This window comes from Thermobia domestica, chromosome 11 (assembly GCF_964235325.1).
Source record: "Thermobia domestica chromosome 11, izTheDome1.hap1.1, whole genome shotgun sequence".
NCBI lineage: Eukaryota > Metazoa > Arthropoda > Insecta > Zygentoma > Lepismatidae > Thermobia > Thermobia domestica.
Genome location: NC_137464.1, coordinates 64,329,468 through 64,351,628, shown reverse-complemented (window position 1 = coordinate 64,351,628; position 22,161 = coordinate 64,329,468). Strand labels below are relative to the sequence as shown.

Sequence of the window (22,161 nt, the reverse complement as noted above, 5' to 3'; positions counted from 1 at the left end):
CAATATACAACGTTATCGTTGTACTATGTTCCGAAGGCCATCGGTTCCATTCCCCAGGCAATGACGTTGACGGGCTTTCCCTACTCTAACTGGGCACATGGTGAGATGTTGCCTACAAGTAGGGCCTAATAGGTACCTTCCTGTCCCTTTCTCATAGGATTGTAGTGATTGAGGAACGACATCTCTTTGCGCATACGTATTAGTATTATTCATTGTCTTATTATTTTCATTCATATTATTATTATTATTACTAGTTTTATTATTATTTTTCGTAGTAGTATTATTATTATTATTATTATTATTATTATTATTATTATTATTATTATTATTATTATGTTAACCCTTACAGGTCGATTTTGCCCCCGAACATTTTACTTGTTATTCACTTACAGTATGATGATGGAACCTCGTGTTCGACATATTTTTAGGACTGTCTGTATTGAACATTCACTCTTAACACTTTTTATTTGATGCAATAATTCGCGGGATATTGGCCTGTAAAACTCAGTTTGAACACTGCACTTTCTATCTGAATGTGGAACCATTTTCGGCGGCCATTTTGCAACAGGCTTGCCCGAAATCAAAACATTTTTTTTTACTGTTTGGTTTTCCATAATCTATCAAACAAGGTATCACTCGACCTATATTCAGATTTGAAATTTTAAAATTGGTCCCGGGGCCCCATGACGGGGTCCTGGGGCACCACGACAACACCATTCCACGATGTCTATTGCGTTTACCTTTTTCATTTTTTGTTTCATATTTTTCTACTTAGCCGTTTCCGATTTATAAGTACTGGAAATTTTATCTCCTACAGGACCAATTTTGGGGTCTATCTTGAAAACGGTGCCCCATATAAAAAATTGTTTCCTACAAAAATTGTTCAATTTTTAAAGCTCTTTCGAACGAGATATCACTCGACCTATGTTCCCATTTGAAAATTTCACGTTCACGCCTCTCCCCGTCCCTCTCGTTCACGTTCACGTATTGTACATATTGGACGATTTCCAGTTTTTATGATAGTATATTTATACAGTCACACATTTTAGAAATTCTTTAAGTAGTTGTGTGTGAAGGGTTCATCGTGATAATACAGCCGACCGAACTGTTCTGAAATATCTTTAACGCAAACGCTGTCAGTCATTATTGGGGAAGATATATCATTAATAATATGAATTCATCAACATAAACTACTTTTTCTAGGTCAACTGAGGAAGAGAACGGCACAACTCTTGAAATTATACCTAAAACAAGATTTCTAGGTACAGCTTTGGTAAACACATCCTTTTCAGTTATAGGTTAATCTTATAGAGAGTAACGTGAAAATCCATTTCAGAGGGGATAACTATATTGTCTAATGATTTTCTCCAATCAGGACCGTCCATAGATTTGATTAGCCCCTAGACAAGTTTTCTGTGAGAGCCACCAAATTTCTGAACCCTCCTCACCAAATGATCGTCAGCACTATTGTCAACTCTATTTTTATGAAAATAGCCGAGTTATGATAGTTATAGGGTTAAAATATCTTTGTTTTTTTTTCGATTTATATTCTATTATTTTAAATTTAAAAACTTGAAACAGCTTAAGTGGAAAAGTATCACTGGCAAGGTTTCCATACGTACGACCCTGCACAACAGCAGTTCTTTGGCTATTTAAAACTCGAAAAAATTACGACTGTAAAAAGAGAACTAAAATTTTTCATGGTCTCCTGACATTTGTCCGGGTTACCTCCGGCCCTGCTTCCAATGAGATACCTATCATTTTCAGGCACAAAAAGTAATTTAGTTATATATCGACTTTCAAAATATATATACATGATTTTTAAAATTCACAATTTCATTAATTTCAAAAGTCTAGTTGATAGGTTAATAAAAGTTTCTGTGAAAACTGTCTGTCTGATGAAACTGCAATGAAGTTTATTGTTCTGTTACTATCACACTTTTACGATCAACTTGCCTGGTCTATACTCCAGAATAGGATCTCCTTCCAACGTTTCCTTTACTTCTTCTTTCCAAATCTTGATTTCCTCTTTCAGTTCTTTCAGTCCATCACGAATCAGCTGAATCTTCGGCGTTTTTACTTCCTCCTTCCTATAACCTCCCTTTTCATCTTTCTCCCAAAACATGCGAGTGCATAGAGAAGTATGAAATGATCGCACAGGCAGAAACTTAACAGGTTCTTTATATCTTGATATATGAGGATCTATTCCTTTGGATAAAATTCCGCCTTCTTTAATATAGAATGCTTCTCTTGAACATAATAATCTTATCCTCGAGACACTTCTGTAATTAAAGACCAAGGCCATTTTTGGTCAACTGTCATCTGCATTGTCCGCCACCTAAAGTAAAATTAACATATATTGTTATTGTTTTTGTAATCAGAAAGAACATATTAAAATACATAGAACTGGTTACTAAAGGAAGAATTACTCACAAATAAAAACTAATTCTGTATTTTGAAGTACAATAATAGTTTACCAGCTTGTTTTCAACTACACTCTACACTACAGTTTCTGTTAGAAGATATAAACTCTAGTTTTTCAACCTCCGACTGATGAAAGGAGCCAGGGCAGGATCCGGAGACGCAGCATCAGTGAGTAGTTTACTTACTAAAAGTTGAGTCAGAATATTCCAATTAAATAACTCCATAACTAGATATTCGCATACATCTCTGCTGTTGGTTTCATACCGTTAAAAGCTCTCAACAATCACAAATGGTTCCTTCGGATGGGTATGAAGGAGCCCGAATGTCTTTGTTATTGAAGAACTTTTTCTTCTTTTTTTCTTTTTATAGATAATTTAATAAATTCAACAATTTGAACAGATATTTTTTCTAGAACAACTTTGTCTTTAATCATCAGTTTTTTTAAAAATCTATTTAGGACATGGGGAGTTTGTAAGGAATGAATTAAGAAATTTTTACATGTTAGCAACTAAAAGTGTGATTGGAAAGTGTATGATTTATACAGCGACACTCACTGTACTCAGTGTTTTGGTTTCTATGCTCTTAAGTAACACTTTTAGATTCTAAATTGTGATATGTCTATATCCAATGATGACCATGTATTATTAATCATGGTACTAATAGGTGGCAGTCATTCTTGTTTGTGCGTTACGGCAATTAAACTCCCTTGTTCAGTGACACGAAACAATAAGTGCACGGATGAAGTGTTTGAGAAACTCGAGTTATTACTCGCCCCCCTTGGTTCTCCACTCTCAGAACGCTCGCTCCACCCAAATATCCTTCACCCTTGCACCTCATAACCCTATAGCTACAATCAGTATATATACAGATTGGTTGCACATTAAAGCAACCCTGTTAGGCCGGCTTTTCAATACAGCTTACAAGAGGAATAAACTTTTGTTTAAATTATCCAAGTCTGAATTAACAAAACTCAGCTGTATTTAGTTCCAGAAACAAAGATGATGGAAGCCAGTGTGATGATCACACACCAAATAATTGATAACTCTCTTGTTGACAACAGCCGTTTATGGACTATAATGGAAGAGAACATAATTTAGTTTCCAGCTTTAAACTTATTCCTAGTTTTTATTCACAGAAAAACCTAGAACAGTCTTTATGCTTATAAAACCCTACACTGCATCCATTTCACTTGTCAAAAGAAACTGCAGAAAATCGAATCATACCTAAAATTGCAACTATATTTTTCTTTTTGTTGTTGTCCTAGCTGATCAATGAAACAATAAAAGGCGCCACGGTTAACCGAACACTGGTGTCTGGGTGTGAGTTCAGTACGGAAGCCACGGAACATGAAATGAAAATGAAATCTTTAAGTTTTACGTCCCACGCTTATGCCGGTTAGGCTAAAGGAGACGGTGATTATGAGTGATGAATGAAATGGTGGAATGAAGAAAGTGGGAGGGAACGATAGAACCCCGAGAAAACCCACGCACACGGTGTTTGTCCACCACAAAGTTCACTTGGCGGGGGTTGGGATCGAACCCGGGACCCCAAGCACCAGAGGTGAGCCACGGAACATGTAACAAAACTCGTGTACTCTGTAAATATATTGTTAATAGCTGTAAGTTTCAAGTTGTGAAAGAATGTAGCTTCATTTTCTTCTTTTTATAACATTTCTATAGTGTCTTGCATTAACTGCAAAAAGAAAGGTAATGCATTTATCGATTTTGCTAGGGATGAAGCCTTCAAAATCCCTAGTTAAAAGGTGAGGAGATAAAACGTATGCGAACCGATCTCATTCTCATAGTAAGGGGGCAAAAAGTAATATCCCGAAAAAAAAAAAAAAAAAAAAGTGAAACACAATACCTCAGCTCGGCTGTCCTGTCTCTGCTGAATGTGGGATCGCCCTAAAATTTAAAAATCCAACGCTGTAAGTGGATTCCACCTCAAAAGATTAATTTTGAACCTCGTCCCCGGCTGGGGCACCGCAAATGACACATGATAATTAGAGGTAATATATATATATTTATATATATATATATATATATATATACGGTGCCTTCCATTTCAATTCAGCCAGAGCATGCACATCAGCAACTCAGATATTGTTGAACTTTTTTTTTTTTTTATAGCAACTAGACATGTTTTTAAGAGACCCGTATTTTCTTGTTTTGTCGGAATAAAATTTCCCGCCAAGTAATGTGACATCAAAGACGGGTAGTAGTACAATTTATAAATTGTAGAAGACATGGAAAATGGTCAACTTCGGAGCCTCACCATTCGGCTATGGAGACAGGTAGAGTTATAATTCTTGTTATGGTATGTACATAGGGATATAAATAAACTATATTTTATTATAGTTTGGTTTGCGCATGCGTATTTTTTTGTACAATCCGCGGCAAAAAACCTGCAACATGAGAATGTACGTTTATTGTGAAACTACGCCTAACAGCACAGGGAATGAACATATCGTCTAAGTGGAACGAATCACGCCCGGATAAACCCCGACCTCCTCCCATGCACATTTATTTTGGAGCAAAAGACTTCCTCATTTCACAATAAACTTATATGCTCATGTTGCAGGTTTTTTGCCGCGGATTGTACATAAATTAACAAATGAACGTCAATTTATCTGAAAAGTTGAAGTTTGCGAATTTTTTTCGAGCACTTCCGGTTCGAATTTTAAAATTCTGTTTTCACGGTTGGTAAGACCTAGTTACCCGCTTACCGAAAAAAAAATTGTATCGCTTCTGTGTGCAACCGTTTTGTCGCAAAAAAATTCGAGAAATTGTAAAATTTTCAAAAATCGCCATATTTGGGCGCCATTTTCTCGAAAACCCCATCTTTTAAAATTCTGAAATTTTGTCAGATGGTTCAACTTTACATGAATAATAAACACATCAAATACCATTCTCGACCAATGCTTCATGAATTAACTGCAGCCTTTTAAGAGGAGTTATTGCATTCTGCCCAAGTTCGCTATTGCCATTTAAATCCATGGTAATCTATTTTCGCTCTAATTCTCTTATCATGTGAGATATCGTTGTGCTCTTTTTTTTGTTAGATAGATTAAATTGTATGTAACAGTTGTCTGTAGTTCTTTCCTCCAATAAGCATGGTAAAATAACTTTAATTAATAAAAGTATTAATAAAATATCGAATTGACAGCTTGTCTATCAATTACTCTTCAACAGAGAAACAAATTGTTGCGTAAAAGAAAAAGTAAAAACAGGGATTTGTAGAGTGTACCTTTTGCTAAACGTTCCTGAAATCAAAATCTATTTTGAATGCATATTAGCAAAACTATTACGTAAAAAAGAAAATGGTACGTTAAAAAAAAATCTAGCCAGCATAGGCGGTGTTTGCTGCAAGCATAGACCCACCCACTTTCTGACGTCAGCGCGGAGTGATACTATTCCTTGCAGTCTGCCTCACTCAACTTCTTGGAGGCGCGAAATACGACTTCAGTTCGTTCGAAATCGGCTGCTTATGTCACGTTCGGGAATCCTTTCCTCTGTTGGTAGGTTTGTAATCTCCGAATTCCAGGGCGAACGCATAGTGTGTTTTTGTTTTGCTTCCGCACTGTGTTTGTGCAGCTTTGAAGAAAGTAATCGTTAGGAAAATGCCATCTCAGAAAAGGAAGAAGAGCGGCCTTTATCTTTCAGCAAGAAGGAAGAAAAATCGAGGCGAAAATTTAGCTGCCTGGAGGGAACGGACAAAGTTAAATGTCATTTGTAAATTTTGAAACTACTGACAAAATTTTCTTCTTAATTTTTCATTCATTACTTGGGTAGATTTTTAATTAAATTTTTAGATAAGTTGTTAGTTTAAGATTTTGATTTGTAATTTAGTGCACCGAATACCCTAAATGTTGATGACTTTTCTATCAACTGGACGTCTTCAGCATAAAAGTTCTGTCTTTCTTTTATCAAGTATATAACTGTTATGTTTATCACTCATCAGTAAAGACTATAAGTATTTTGATACTTTGCCTATGCGAAAGAAGAAGTAAAGAGCTTGAAAGCAATGTAAAGTAGGCGGGGGTGGTCGCATAATTTACAATCAGTAGCGTACCGTACGTAGAAATTTATTTCGGGGGGGGGGGGGTCCAAACTCAAAATGAGGGTATTTTATATCAAAATTCCTAAAATTGACCCTAAACTTAGGCTACATTTATACAAAAGTCGAAATTTCGGGGGGATCCGGACCCCCAGGACCAACCCCCTGCGTACGTCCCTGTTTACAATCCTTATCAGAAGGGCATTCTTGTTTTATAAATGTTCTCGGTTCTGTGGCAAAGTAGCGACCGAAATCACTGAGGGAAAATCAAAGGAAAAACACTTTACTGACTAGAAAATCAGGTGGTCTAAAGAAGGTTACGAGAAATTCAGAAAGCTGGAGTCATTATCCTTTCTAGGACCTCACAAATAGGCTATAATTTTGAGTACATTTTGTTGGTGTGCTGCAGATACATTCTTGGTATTGTCTCACCTATTACTGCTATTTGACTTCGGTTTCTCTTCCCGAACATCATTTCACAAACCGGGCTAGTATTTAGTCAACGGACATTGCTAATATTAAATGATAAGTCACAGTACCATGCCAGTGATAATAGAGTTACCCTGGCAACAAATACTAAAACCTTTTTTTTTTTTTTTTTTTTTTTTGCGAATACCACGCATCTAACATTACACGTGCCTGCAGCTATTTATTTCTTTTCGTTTCTTTCTTTCTTTCTTTCTTTTTTTTTTTTTTTGTTTGTTTTTGGTGAATGTCTCACTTTACTTGTACGTATCGTAAGGTGAGGTTACTAGCGCAGAAAAAAAAAGTCTTGTACTTAAAGTGATGTAGAAAGAAAACGGAATCAAATTATATTCTTAAAAAATGAAGACAACTAACGATGTACACTCATGTCCAAAATTATTGTCGCATGTCTATAACTGTCTTCTTGTAAGAATATAATTTGATAATGATTTTGCGGGGTACTTTTAATACTGATACTATGTGTATAATCGGGAAATGTATATTTGTGGTAAATTTCATAGGAAAAGAATTATAAATACGAAAATTAGAGTGAGTAAAACAAAATGTTGCTAATGGACAAGAAAGTTTTATTTTCGTTTTATTGTTCTTATTTACTGCTCTTTTGACATGAAATTTACCACATACATGTCTTTGCTGATTATACACATGCTAACATTATAAGAAATACCGGGAGAATTCGTTATCAAATTATATTCCTACAACAACATATTTATAGACATGCGACAATAATTTTGGACATGAGTGTACATTATATGATGCATAGGCGTCTCTGGCATGCTAAAATTGGGGGGGACGGGGACGACTAGAGTACTAGTCGACCCCAACTAAAGTTACGTCAAAATTACGTGTAAACTGGAATCTAGTTTACTAACGGGGTCCCCTCTTTCTACCTTTACCAACACAATTCATCATAATTTTCTTCTACCACTAGTAGGCTACCTGCCCCCCCCCCCCAAAAAAAAAAGAAAAATTTAGTTTCTATATAATTTGGTGCTAGGTAATTTCTTGACTTTGACATTCCTACTGGTAAGTTCTTAAACGCATTTGCAGCAATCTAGTTTTATATTCCTCATATATTTCGAGTTATTAGATAACAAAATCTGTCTTACGATGACACGTAAGTTTTAAAACAGTCTCTAAAAGAAGTCTTACGATGACACTTGATTTGATTGCGAATTTCGAATTTTTGTTTTTTCTTCTGTATTCTTAATAAACTTAAAAGGTATATTATCTACCCTTTTTTATTTCGCAGTATGTTTCTGAACTTGTCCAATGAACCATCCTCGTTAATTTCATTTACCGTTTCATTGTCTAAAATATACAGTTTGTTCTTGCTATCATCCCGTTCCTCAGTGTATTCTTTCCATCTTCCTTAAGTTGTAATTCGCTTATTTAGGTTCATTTCCATCTGTATTTTCTATATCCCCCCTTGCTCCCTTCTATTTAAAAAATATATACCTGCATATAGATTATTCAAACTTTGATATCTTTTTTAATTCCTCTAGTCACCTTCGCTTCTATGTGTATTGTCCCTGCTTTTGTATAGATTTCCTTCTTACGAAATTCGCAGATTAACTTTCTATGCATCCTTTCCTTCCCTTCTCCAGTCTTTCTTTGTCATGGAATCCAATTGTTGCTAGTTAAGCAATGAAAAAAGTGTGTGCCTGCAGCCGAGACTATTTTGACTAACTAAGAACTATAACTTAAAAAAAAAAACTGAAAGTGGCACATGTCAGGCGGACACTTGAATCACACCAACCTAATATTTCCCAACGGACATAACTTTTATTTGTTCTCCTATGTTTATACTTCTTCTATATACATCTAAATATTTTCAGCATGGATCCATTTGGGGGGGACGCGTCCCCCCTGTCCCCCCACCAGAGACGCCCATGATATGATGATGAGTGTTCTGCCCGAAAATAGGTCTTTAACCCGAATATCTCTTGGAAAGGTAAGCCCATGGTGGTTTGCCATTATCTTCTATGGGATTATGATGACGTCCAAAGGACGGGATCTATAGTTTAACGTGAGACACTCGCCACTTGTGTCCCACAGGGAATTGAACCCAAGCACTGATTAGAATGCGACGAGCGTAACCACTCATTCCACCAGGGTCACTGTATAGTATGTAATTGACTTGTATTTTGCATATTTTTATATTTTTGTATTTTGTATATTTTACTATGAAACATGCTAATATAAGGCAGAGGTAATATTATCAATGATTATAATTCTGCTAGAGTAAAGCAGAAATATCAGGGCAGCAACAGTCCCTATTGGCGAAACTTTCCATTTCTCTCTGAAAAACCATATTTGCCCATCTCCTCTTAATGATGATAAGTAATCATATTCCATATAATACAATTTTCACAAATGAGAATGAAAGTTCAATTAGCTTCAAATAATAATAGGCCAAAATTGTAATAATGGGTATAATGATAAATAACAACGTATGGAGATTAGAAGTTTGCCCCAGAAACTCCCTGATTTGACATCCGTTTCACCGTTTCAGGTTTCTAGGGGTGGCCACTGATTTATCAATGAAGACTGTAATACTTAGGGATGGGCACGAGCGAGTTTTCTTTGAAACTCGACTCAACTTGAAACAGATATCTTTGAGCTCGACTCGAAAACTCGGCTCGAAAAAATTCTTCCAACTGACTCGAATTTGGGTCAAGTTTCGAGTCGAGTCGAGCCAATTTGAGCTAAACCCTGTGTAGTTCCAAGTACTCTCTTCAAATATCCTACATAGACAGTATAATTATCAATTATGATGATGATGATTATACTATTACTACTAATTATTATTATTATTATTATTATTATAACACTGTGTATAACCATGAAAGGTCGGCGGTTTGGATTGAAATACTTAAAACTAGTTGACTGTCGATCTCGGTCTTCGAGGAGTCTTCAGGAGGGAAGGACATCGGTCACGAGGTTCTGGGTTTGAGTTCTGGAGGAACAAGTATTCGGGCTTGAGCCAAAAATTGTTAAAACTCATAGAGCGTCGGCCAAACATGTTCATAGCTGCTCGGCCCGAGTTTAGGGTTGTCAACGGCTCGATGATTAGCATTAGATTTTTTGAAAAAGAAATCATGCAATTTGGATGGACTTCAGCCTGAAAGTCTCAAACTCCGTAAATCTTTCACTAATTACGGTTGGGATGATATTCTTGGGTATAAGGAATAACCCAGGCAAATCAGTTCACGGGGATTTTTTTCTGTTCCTGAGTTGGCATTTATGTGGGACATATGCTGAACTATTAGAATGTAGTCCCTATGCCGGTACCAGAAAATACATAATTTTCTTCACAAATATTGGTAATTCATACTTAGTATCGATACCAGTACCCTCGTTCTCATATCAATATTTGTAAACTGTATGCACTTTTATGTAGAAAGTAAAATGTTTAAATTCTGAAGGGAAAACATTGCACAGAAACGTTATATTCGTATGTTAACATACTTTTTTGTATGTTGTGTAAAGTGGCCCCAACTATGGGGTTACTTTTCACCAAAGTCTATATTTCAGTAACTATGGTCATACTGAATGTTTACTAATGAACTTATACGAATGTTTTCCACACATATCTAGCTATAATATGTTTTAAATACAGTGTTCTAAATCATTACGTTTCTAAGTTACATGCGATTTTCTTTAAAATTCCTTAAATTGTGTGCAAAGTAACCGTGTCTTACGGTACCTGCAAAAGAGAGAGGGGATGGGAAAAGAAACAGAATCGAAACGTAAGTTATTCAGTGTATGGATAATATGTAAATATAACCAATTTAAGCATGTGTCTTATTTTTTTCATCTTGTTGTTTACTATGTAGTCATTTAAGGGAAATAATGGACCCAATACAAAGTGTATGTTTCTGTGATATGAGACTTTTTATTGTATGCAAGTTCAGTATGTAAGCACTTTATTTTAAAATATACATGTTTACTTACCTAATTTCGTTTTGATTTTCAGAAGACGACTATATGTACAGTGGCGTCACTAGGCCTTATTTGGGGGGTTAAAGCCCGGAAATTTCTTCCAAGCTCCCCTCCCAAATTTCACACTGAAAATACGTTATATACTGAGAAATTTATTTCAAAAGTAAGATTCTAACACGTCATCAGTAGACTCATGACATATTGGGTTGTCTTCTTTTTGCTTCAACAAACAGCAACGCGTTCTGTATAGAGTTCTCAATGTGAAGTTCAGTCTTCGGCGAGCGACTACAGATACTTGTTGATGTGTTAGATTTAGCTGAGAAGAGCGATAGCTATTATGATTATGACGTAATCAGTGGCGTATTTAGGGGGACTTCCGGGCTTAACCTCCCCCCCCCCCCCGAAATCTTACTATAATAAAATAACTGAAATATCTTGCAGAATTTTTACATTTCCAGACAAAGCTCCCCTACCCGAAAGTTAGGAAAGCCCCTTCCGAAACAAAATCGTAAATACGCCACTGAACGTAATTATGCTTTTCTATCGTATTTCTCACTTGGAAATACTATGTGAACTGAACTTCTCATTCCTTTACTTCTTAGTTTCCGCAAGGTGAGGTCTCAACTATAAACTATCTCATGCGGCAAATTTTAGATGGATAACTTTTAAGAAATTTTATGTTATTTATTATTGCCTATTTTTATCTTATTGTATTACTATTTCAGGCAGGTCAGAAGTAAATATAAATATAAGATTGCTGAGAAAGAAGTTTTTCATGAAGTATTTTTAAGAAAAATAACTATCAAGGAAAGAAGGGAATAAAGAAAGAAAAAAATTGCGTGATTGTACGAGTATCTGAATGAATCGATGAAGTACAAGAATGTGCATTTCCGCAACGATAAAAGTGAAACAAATAAACATGACTATGATAACAAAAATATGAAAGCGTAGAGCAGCAACAATATTCTCCCCCCGCCCTTCCCTCGCCCAAAAGCGAATTTCATTGTGTCCTTGATTGAAGATGATTCTAAAATACTAAACGGAGTTTTTGGGTTGTTGGGGAGTATGCCCCCCAAACAAAATATTTTAGTGACGCCACTGTATTAGCATTTTTTTGCGTGTGAAGTATTGTGATATACGTTTCTGAAATTGCATATGCTTTCTTACAATGGGAGACTAAAAAACAAATCTTCAGGAAACGCAACACAGCAGTTCTCATTACGAAGTCCCTTCATCTTTTTGACAAACTGAAAGGTCTCCTCCACAGCTGGAAACCGTGTCAATGAACTGTGGAGTGCGGGAATAATTTTACTATCTGTCCGGCAGGTATCAAAAGTCTGCGCGCGCGTTTCTAAGAAGAACCTGTGTTCACACGTTGTGAGTGTGTGTGTATTTGTGTGTGTGTGGTATGTCGCTTATTCATATCTCTAGCGCTGTTGCAGAGTACAGGGTAGTTTCGAAGTCGACTACAATGCAACTTCATTGCCATTCAAGCATCGTGGAAGTATTGCAGTAAACTGTCCCAGAAGTATAGGATTCATCGTTTATGCTGAGATCAGTGTCTGTAGGAATGTCAGGAAGATTCACTATGATTGTTTTCAAGCAGTGAAAAGTTTTAAAGAAAACTTATAATCGAAATTTACACGTTTTATTGATGAGAACTATTTTGGGCGGAATTTCAAGGTTACCATATCTGATATGAAAGAATTGTCTAAAGGAAAAAAAAAAAAAATAATTCGACAAGAATGTTAACGTTCTGTACGAAATCTGCAAGAAGAACAGTAAGAAATTTGTAGTATCTTTTGTGTGAATACGTCACCTATGAGAATGTGGTAGAATTTTCCTAACAAATGACAAAACAAGAGGAAAATGTGTAACTACCGATAACGATATTTAATGCAAAGTGGAAACACTACAGGACGAGTTCGACTGACAGACGAATGGCCACACCTACACTACCCTTCTCCCCGCTCCCAGAACACTGAAATCTGACATGCTCGAGAAGTAGTGAGGGCTCTTAAAGTTAGCGAAGTTTCGTTAACTTTGATGTCACAGTTAGCAACACTGGGAACAATGAAAGTGCAATGATTTGATGATGTTTGTGGTTCACATTCATTAAATGAAGAATAAAAGGTTTTCTTGACTGTTTTTTTTTATTATTATTATTTTGATCAAAAAGGCGCTCTGAAATAGTAAAATGAGCCTCCCCTTACTCCTCCGTTTTCTTAAACCGAAATAATCTGAGGGGGAAATTACGATTACGAAACACACAAATTTTAAGTTTACTTGAAATGGCCATCCAATAAATTCTGATGATCTATAAAAAGCCTGAACTATTACCTCAGTGATGATTTGGAATGCTCCAGACAAAGTCTCAATTAAGTGCGATGTCATTACAGTGATCGAAAAAGGACAAAAAGTTTTAAAAAATCGAAATGTTTTCTTACACGTTCCAAAGAAATTTACTGACTTTTTAAACAGAACAGTCCCAGCATAAGAATGGGTCACTCTGAATTTTATAGTATTCGACTAAAGTCGGTCAGTCCGCAAACTGCGAGGGAAGTGTGTGTGTGCGTATATTGTGCAAATTTTAAGTTAGCTGCTACTGCGTGGCTACAAATCAAAGGTGCAGCCTGTATTGAAGTTGTCATGAGTGACCTATTTCCTTTAGTAGTATGATCCGTAGAAAATGACAGCTGTCTTCTTCAAGAATGTGGTGAATGTCCTGGAGTGGAAGGAATAAGTGTGGAGTCTTTAATTATTGATCCTGATGAATATGAAAGTGTTACGTATGCCATATGGGAAAACAATGATCTCGTTAAAAAAACTGTGCCACTTTCTGTTTTCGTATCGTACATTGCTGGTTTAACTGTAAGAATTGTAATTCATGACTACATCAAGCAAATCCAAAGAGAATTAATTGCTACCGAAAAGCACCGTATAAAATTTCAAGATACAAATTCTATTTTATATCATGTGGACTTCGTTGACAACTGGACTGTTATTCTGCAAAGTAAAATTCAGAGTTATCACCGGAATATGAAACAATGACAGTTTTGTTGTAATAAACGACGATAAAACACACGATTCGGCTCATGTACTCATAGCCATAGACAAGATTTTAAAAATACTCGAAGAAAAGCGAAAATATATTTTATAGAAAAAGGTTTGAATACGTGAAAATAAGTGTCTAAATTTCCCAAACCTTGTCAGTGATTTCTGATGGTGCTGCATCTCACTTTAAAAATCGCGTTCAGATGTTCGAGATGCAGACAGGTCCGATAAAGCAGTGGTTTTGCAGTGAAACTGGCCATGCAAGGGTCTCTGCGACGGTATTGAAAGGCGAGGGGGGATGTGGCAACGCGGCATAACCTTAGGCAAACACAGATACACAGTAACAGATAGCCGCAGAAGAAGAAAAAATGAAATGAAATCTTTAAGTTTTACGTCCTACGGTAATGCCGGTTAGGCTAAAGGAGACGATGATTATGAGAAACGAATGAAATGGCAGAATGCAGAAAGTGGGAGAAAACGGGACAACCCCGAGAAAACCCACGACCACGGTGTTTATTCATCACTAAGCCCACACGGCGCGAGCTGGGATCGAACCAGGGATCCCAAGTACCGTAGGTGAACACTCTACCTCTGAGCCACCGCGCCCCCACTAAAACCGCAGAAGAATTCGTGAGTATAGTGCAAGTACAAACTCTGGGTATTACTCTCGTTTTGTTGCTGCCTGGAACTGAATTCGACGACTTCCGGAAGAAAAAAGGGAAAGTATGCGACTGCTATTTAACGAAGTCATATTTGGCTTTCGGAAAATGGCGAAGTTTTTATGGCAGTAACGGGTCACCATGAACTAACTTCATGCTTACCCCCAAATCGAGCTTCTGCAATTCAAAGTGTAGATTTAAGAAGTTTGCTAAAAGGAACTTTTCTTACATACATATATGTAAGATAACCAGTGGTGCGTAGCAGAAATATTATGAATAAATTATGAATTACGTTAAGTTGAAGTGCTGTTTATGCTTCCACATGGACCTTCAGCAGGGTACCAGTTTCCAGAAGAGCATAAGAGAAGTGAAAATAAGTGTTTTGTGACTATCGACAATGTGCTACGCAGGGGCGAATCCAGGACGGACTTCTGGGGGGGGGTTGTAATACTGCTACTTAGAGCTACTTTTAAGAGCTCTAAACTCTGCGATGGGTTTTATTTATATATAAAATAAGAAAGTTTCTTCTTCTGGGGGGAGGGGGGCAATTGTCCCCCTAGATCCACTCTTGGACGAGTTGTGAGTGAACCAACACCTATTCGAGCACCTGCACGGTCACATGCTATTAGCGAAGAATACACCAACCAAGCAAATAATTGGTCCATAAAAAAGTGAAATTTTGTTTCCGAAGACCATTTTAAGTAAGTGATTATTTCGGTTTAAGAAAACGGAGGAGTAGGGGGAGGTTCATTTTACTATTCCAGAACGCCTTTTTGATCAAAATAATAAAAAACTAGTCAAGAAACCTTTTATTCTTCATTTAATGAATGTGAACCACAAACATCATCAAATCATTGCACTTTTATTGTTCCCAGTGTTGCTAACTGTGACATCAAAGTTAACGAAACTTCGCTAACTTTAAAAGGCTTAGTGATGAGCAAATGCACGACCAAGACCAAGACCGCGGTGGTCTTGGTCTTGCTTGCAAGAGTCTTGCAAGTCTTGCTTTTAAGAAATCTTATTCTTTTCATAGGTAAATTTTACTCTGGATATAAGGGATAATAAATTCTACAATGCTCCAATAGTAACGGAAATACAATGTATGCTTGTAAATGTAACAGTTTATCTTCGTGTATGATAATAGTGTACAACATATATGATGACCTTTATTTTTTTATTGTGTGCCCACGCTTCGCTACTTATAAGATTATTCACGACGTTTCTTAATCTTATATTTTTTAACAGATCCAACACTCCACTGGTTCCCAAACTGGGGATGCTACCCCTGAGACTAATGAAAGAAAATCAAAACGGTACAGATTATTGAAATACCATGAACTGCAAAATTATTTTTACACTCTAAAGACGTCAGATTTTTCTTTTCAAGCACCATTAGCTAATCTTTGTACTGTATAATAACAACAACTTATAATTATTAACAAACTTATAATTAAATATTGAGATTTTGTTTTACTGATTCCAATGGGGCAAAATCATGGACATTACGCAAAAGCGCTGGAAAAAATTACAGACTTTCAAAACCTGGGTATGGAGAAAAAAGGAGAGAGTTAGCTGTGTTGAACGGAAAACGAATGAGAAGGTGTTAGAAATATTAGCAGTAGGAGAAAAAAGAAGAATTGGAGATATTGATAAGAGGGGAAAGAGGAACTGGTTGCGATATTGGCTGTGAAGGACGTGCTAGAGGGTATGGTGAAAGGAAAGAGAGAGAGGGAGCAAAGGAGATTGTAGTTGAAGGAAGGTATTAAAACAGAAAATTTCTACATTAAGACAAAGAAACTAGCTGAGAACCATCGTACATCGAGGTTTCTCAGTTGCAGCAAGCAACCTGCCAATAATGGCAGAATAGATTTGATGATAATTATGATGATATGTTTAGCATATCGACCAAAAAAGAGAGAAAAATTAAATTAATTATTATAATCGAAACTTAATATTTTAGAATAAATTGAGTGAAAACTATAAACGACTCAACTGTCTATGTATTTCTATAAACTCAATTTGTATAAATACTTTTGACCTATATTAGAAATACAAAATAACGATATCAAACTAATAGTTATTTAAAATAACTGTACAAAATCAGTCTGACTTGTGAATATGGATTACTAGCATCAATTACCCACTTCGTTGGGTTAAATTAAAATAATAATAATAATAATAATATGTTTCGTTAATCAGTCACTTTTTATTATTACTAAAGCGCTTTCTGATGTCGGTCATTTTCGATTATTTTTATATTTCTCTCCCCTCCTTCTCGCCAAGCGGGACTGAGTTTGGGTTTAAACGGCATCAGAAACGTCACTGTTCATCTTAGAGACCCCAAAAACTACGAATTCGACACTAATATTAATTTTCGATTATTTTTAGATGTCTCCCCTCCCACCTCCAAGCTACGGGGCTGAATTTTGATTTAAATACCATTCGGAAGTGTCATTGGTTACCTCAGCGACTCCCAAAACTATAGACTCCACTCTATCAGTCATTTTCGATCATTTTTAAATATCTCTTATCTCCCTGTCCCCTAAGTTACACCGTCAAAGTGATATGACAGAAACCATCGCAGGTCCGAACCTCATCTATGTTGAAAATGTGATCGAGGTCAGTTGGGTGGTACAAGAGTTATTAACTTTTACTTATTTTTTTACACTCTGCCTCCCCTCCTCCACCCTAAGTTCTACCGTCAAAGTGATATGATAGAAAACACCCAAAGTTCGTTGTATGAAGTATGTTGAAAATTTCATTAAGATCGATTGGCTGGTTCAAGAGTGATGAAGTCACAAAGACAGTCACTTATACTTTTATTTTTTACATATATCTCCCTCCTCCTCGTTCCCTATGTTGCAAGGTAAAGTAAAATGATAAAAATCGTGCCAGGCCTGAGCTTCATCTATGTTGAAAATTTGATCGAGATCGGTCGGGTGTTTCAAGAGTTTTACTTAATTATATATATATATATATATATATATATATATATATATATATATATATATATATATATATATATATATTTATATTTATATATATCCCCCTCTCCTCCTCTTCCCCTAGGTTCTACCATCAAAGTGAAAATATAAAAAACTTTCCAGTTCCAAACCTCATATATGTTAAAAATTTGATTAAGATCGGTATAGTAGTTCAAGAATTATTAAGTCAGAAAATTAGTCACTTTTATTTTTATTTATTTTGATTTTTGTATACCTCCCCCTCCTCCTCCTCCCATACGTTGCTCCTTCAAAGTGAACTGACAAATAACGTTCTAGGCCCAAACCTGATCTATATTGAAAATTTGATCGATCTCGAGCCGGTGGTTCAAGAGATTAGGAGTCACAAACTTTCAGTTTTACAATATAGATTTACTGCTGCAGTGTAATGTTATATCGCTCAATCCTCGATGTGTTGTATATCTAGCAAGGTTAAAAGTTATATTGATAAACAATTATTCAACGTATAAGCATCCGCCCATGAAATCAAACTTGCGGTCAGATGCACTAAGTTTTTGTCAATGTCATGAAAATGTTATCTCGATATTAATTTTATGAGCATTCCAACGGATGCTCGAGTCTCGGAGCCAAGGCCATATCCATGTCAGCACCTATGGTGTACGGAATTAGCGATGTTTAATACAACATTTCTCTTCAGTTTTGGAAGAACACCACTAGTATGCTTTGAAATGAAATGAAGTATCTAGTTTAACGTCCTACAGTTATGTACCAAGGCTAAGGGAGACGGTAATGATGAAAAATGACTGAAATGGTGGAATGAGGAAAGTTGGACGAAACAGAGAAAACCTGACAAAACCCACGCACACGATGTTTGTCCATCAAAATAGCTTACATGACGCAAGATGACACCTGTGTGGCTTGAAAACGAGCAATATCTACAAAAACGCGAACAACCAATTCAGGAAACGATATACTGTGCTATATGCTACAGGGGCAGATCGACTCACACGGATTGCATAAAACTACTGGGAACACATTCACTCCAGTGGCAGTTCTACTGAAGCCAAAAAATTCAAGAAAAAGATGCAATAATTTTTCTTCTTTTTTACATTCTATAAAAAATTCAAGTAGAATCAGTACTTGTGCAAGACTCTTGCGCAAGAGTCTTGGTCTTGCATCGGTATTCCTGGTCTTGGTCTTGGTCTTGCATGCAAGACTCTTGCGCTCATCACTAAAAAGGCTGCAGTTAATTCATGAAGCATTGGTCGAGAATGGTGTTTGGTGTGTTTATTATTCATGTAAAGTTGAACCATCTGACAAAATTTCAGAATTTCAAAAGATAGTGTTTTCAAGAAAATAGCGCCCCAAAATGGCGATCTTTGAAAATTTTACAATTTCTCGAATTTTTTGCGACAAAACGGTTGCACACAGAAGAGGTACAATTTTTTTTTCCGGTAAGCGGGTAACTAGGTCTTATCAACCGTGAAAACAGAATTTTAAAATTCGAACCGGAAGTGCTCGAAAAAATTCGCAAACTTCGACTTTTCAGATAAATTGACGTTCATTTGTTAATTTATGTACAAAAAGATACGCATGCGCAAACCAAACTATAATAAAATATAGTTTATTTATATCCCTATATACATACCACAACAAGAATTATAACTCTACCTTTCTCCATAGCCGAATGGTGAGGCTCCGAAGTTGACCATTTTCCATGTCTTCTACAATTTATAAATTGTACTACCCGTCTTTGATGGCCCATTACTTGGCGGGATTTTTTTTTTCGACAAATCAAAACAAAAAAAAAATATATACGGGTCTCTTAAAAACATGTCTAGTTGCTATAAAAAAGTTTCAACAATATCTGAGATGGTGATGGTACAATTTTATATTTTTTTGCCTGAGTTGAAATGGAAGGCACCATATATATGTACCTGAACTCAGTTAGATGTCCTCATTACGTTTTACTACATGACATGTATCCACGCATGCGCAGTTCGCTTACAGCAATATAACACGGATGTCCTACTTCAGGTCCGCATACTTAAATTCAATGCATATTCCGTTTTTAAATCAGAAAATTCACTTTTAGTACCTTAGAAAGTATTTCTTAAGAACGGAAGTACATTACCAGGTGCAGATTCACCTTAGGGAAACTTGCTTGTTATGGGTAAAAATACACGTTCAAAGGTATTATTATTGAATGAACACTATTGAAACAACTATAGAAAAATCACGAACCAAACAGTGTTAGATTCCGGACGCATTCCCTTGTTACAGCTCGCACAATCCGTGACTTTTAATGCCCACCTAACGTGAATCTGCACCTATTGATGCTACTCCCCATTAAGAAATTTGTCTAAAGCAGTAATAGTGTATTTTTCGTTAAGAGAGGTTCACATTTCAAGAATATAAATATATCCATCATAAAATAAAATTGCACGTCGGGATATTACCTATAACGTTCAAAAATGACATACAGTACATAATCAAACATGTAACAAAAGAATCTATATGCCACATAGTGTTTTGCGATATCCTCGTATATATGAATACTACTGTCGCTGACGCGCCTGCTTACCACAGGTTCACACTTTGCGCTCCTGCGGAAGGGTCACTTAAATAGTATTGGTGTTTTTAAGGCATTACTGCTGTACCGCCGGACCACAAGAGAAACGAATAATAGGTTGTGACCCTGGCACACTTCGTACCGATCATTTGTTTAAATACAGTATGGACATATCTCATAAAAACTGAACCACCTTGTGCCAGGTGGCCACTAAAAATCACGAATGCTAGGCAACCGAGTGAGGGCAGAAGCACAACAGGGTACCGGGAGCGGCAACAAGAGGGTGCATCCATAGGACTAGGCGCGTCAGCGGCGGTGGGTACACGCATAAACGAGGACAGTGAAAAAACAGTTTATATGTCATAAAGTGCAATGCTTCTCCTCGTTGACACTCGGATCTCCCTACTGCGCTCCTACCCTGACTCGGTTAGACATCATTCGTCCTTTTTAGTGGTCATCTAGCACAAGTTGGTTCGTTTTATGCACTGCAGTTTTTATGCCATACGTCCACACTATATGCGCCTGAAAGGGAGGCAGAACCGTCCCTCCCCTTTCCGCTAACAAAAATGGGCATTACTCGAGCAGACAGCTCTACCGAATTGTCACATCTATTGCATTTTCCGGTTTCTTCTTGCACAGCATGTACTAAATGAGGAGCTAATGCATAAACGACGATAATATTACGCTCTTTATCGCACATTTCTTTGTAATAGAATCGTATATTGCATTACATACATCGCAAACGTTCGTTGCTGACACGAACAGAATATTCCAGCCGTTTATTTCCACCTTTTTGCGCCCTTGTACTCTTCCGCCTTCCGTTTCAGTAAATAGTTACACTTACAATACGTTCATTACCATTCAAAATATATTTCAATATGATATCCATTGACTGAAATTACTTATACTGATACTCCTCTTCTTTTACGAAAAGTGTTTGACATCGTATTTTACCTATAAATTTTGTTTTTGGTAGAGCCGTCTGTTCGAGTGAACCCCGAAAATGATTTACATTTCTTAGCATTTTCTTAAAAATAAAAAATACCAAACGTAATACAGCAATCAGGGAGATTCCCTCAGCAAGGTTCTAGTACACAGGTTCCCCTTCCCATTTAGCTATAATAAGAACACAAAACAACGAGCCCTGCGGGACTCTAACCTGCCTTCACTCGCTTACGCTCACTCGGCAACACTATATGAATTAATTATTAAACTGTGGTACATAAAGGAACCAACCTAGCTACTAACCTATATCGGGGGACCTGTGTTTTAGAACCATCCCGATGCCCTCCGTAGAAACTTTTCTTCCGGCGTCCATGGTCACCACCAAATGATTTGGAGGAGAAACTAAATAATATCCATGAACTGCAATGAAGAATGCAAGTCTCCACTCCAAAAATGAAAAAGATATAGAGGGTAGATTTACTAAAAGCCAAGTATATATGCAATAATTTTATGTATGGGTCTGTACAAAAAATCTGCATGACGTTCATATTGTGTTGACATTTTACCAATCTACAGGAATTAAAAATAACACACCAAAAAACTGTGGTTCAAAAACACAACAAAACACCTTTAAATGTACATACCTATTTCGGACGATCGCGCGTCTTTTGTCCGAACGATGTAAATAAAACTGATCAGGGTGTCCAAATATCGCCAGCAAATATCGAGACTTATATCGAAATTTACGAGCGACGGGAGGGAAATAAGAGTGTCATAGGGCCTTATTCGAAAGTGGAATTCTCAAGATTTAGCAAATCGCAAAGCAAATCAAAAGTTGCAAAAAGCAATTATGAGTCTCATGCTGATTATCACAAACTAAACGACCTTTTTTCATTTGAGTTGTATTAATACAAACCCATACAGAATGAGTATGATATCTGCTAGTTAAATTTAGAGACACCCAATTTTCCCCAATTTAGAGGTGATATCAATATTCTGTAAGGTTAGAAGTGCTTCTAATCAGGAGCGGATTAAGAGCGGAGAGAATAGAGCCCAG

General features: G+C 36.5%; 1 protein-coding gene across 4 annotated transcripts in view; it reads right to left on the bottom strand.

Annotated features, from left to right (window-relative positions):
• Nucleotides 1-21,899, bottom strand: part of CIA30 (complex I intermediate-associated protein 30) — a 38,671-nt gene extending 16,772 nt beyond the window's left edge. Inside the window, exons 1-2 of one of the 4 annotated variants that reach the window (XM_081730481.1) lie at nucleotides 21,749-21,899; nucleotides 1,957-2,338 (exon numbers count right to left, since the gene is read on the bottom strand). In XM_081730481.1, the coding sequence (XP_081586607.1) occupies nucleotides 1,957-2,305 (349 nt within the window). In that variant the 5' untranslated portion in view covers nucleotides 2,306-2,338; nucleotides 21,749-21,899. The other 3 variants (XM_081730478.1, XM_081730479.1, XM_081730480.1) reach the window with 3 other exon arrangements.
• Nucleotides 21,900-22,161: the final 262 nt, after the last annotated feature.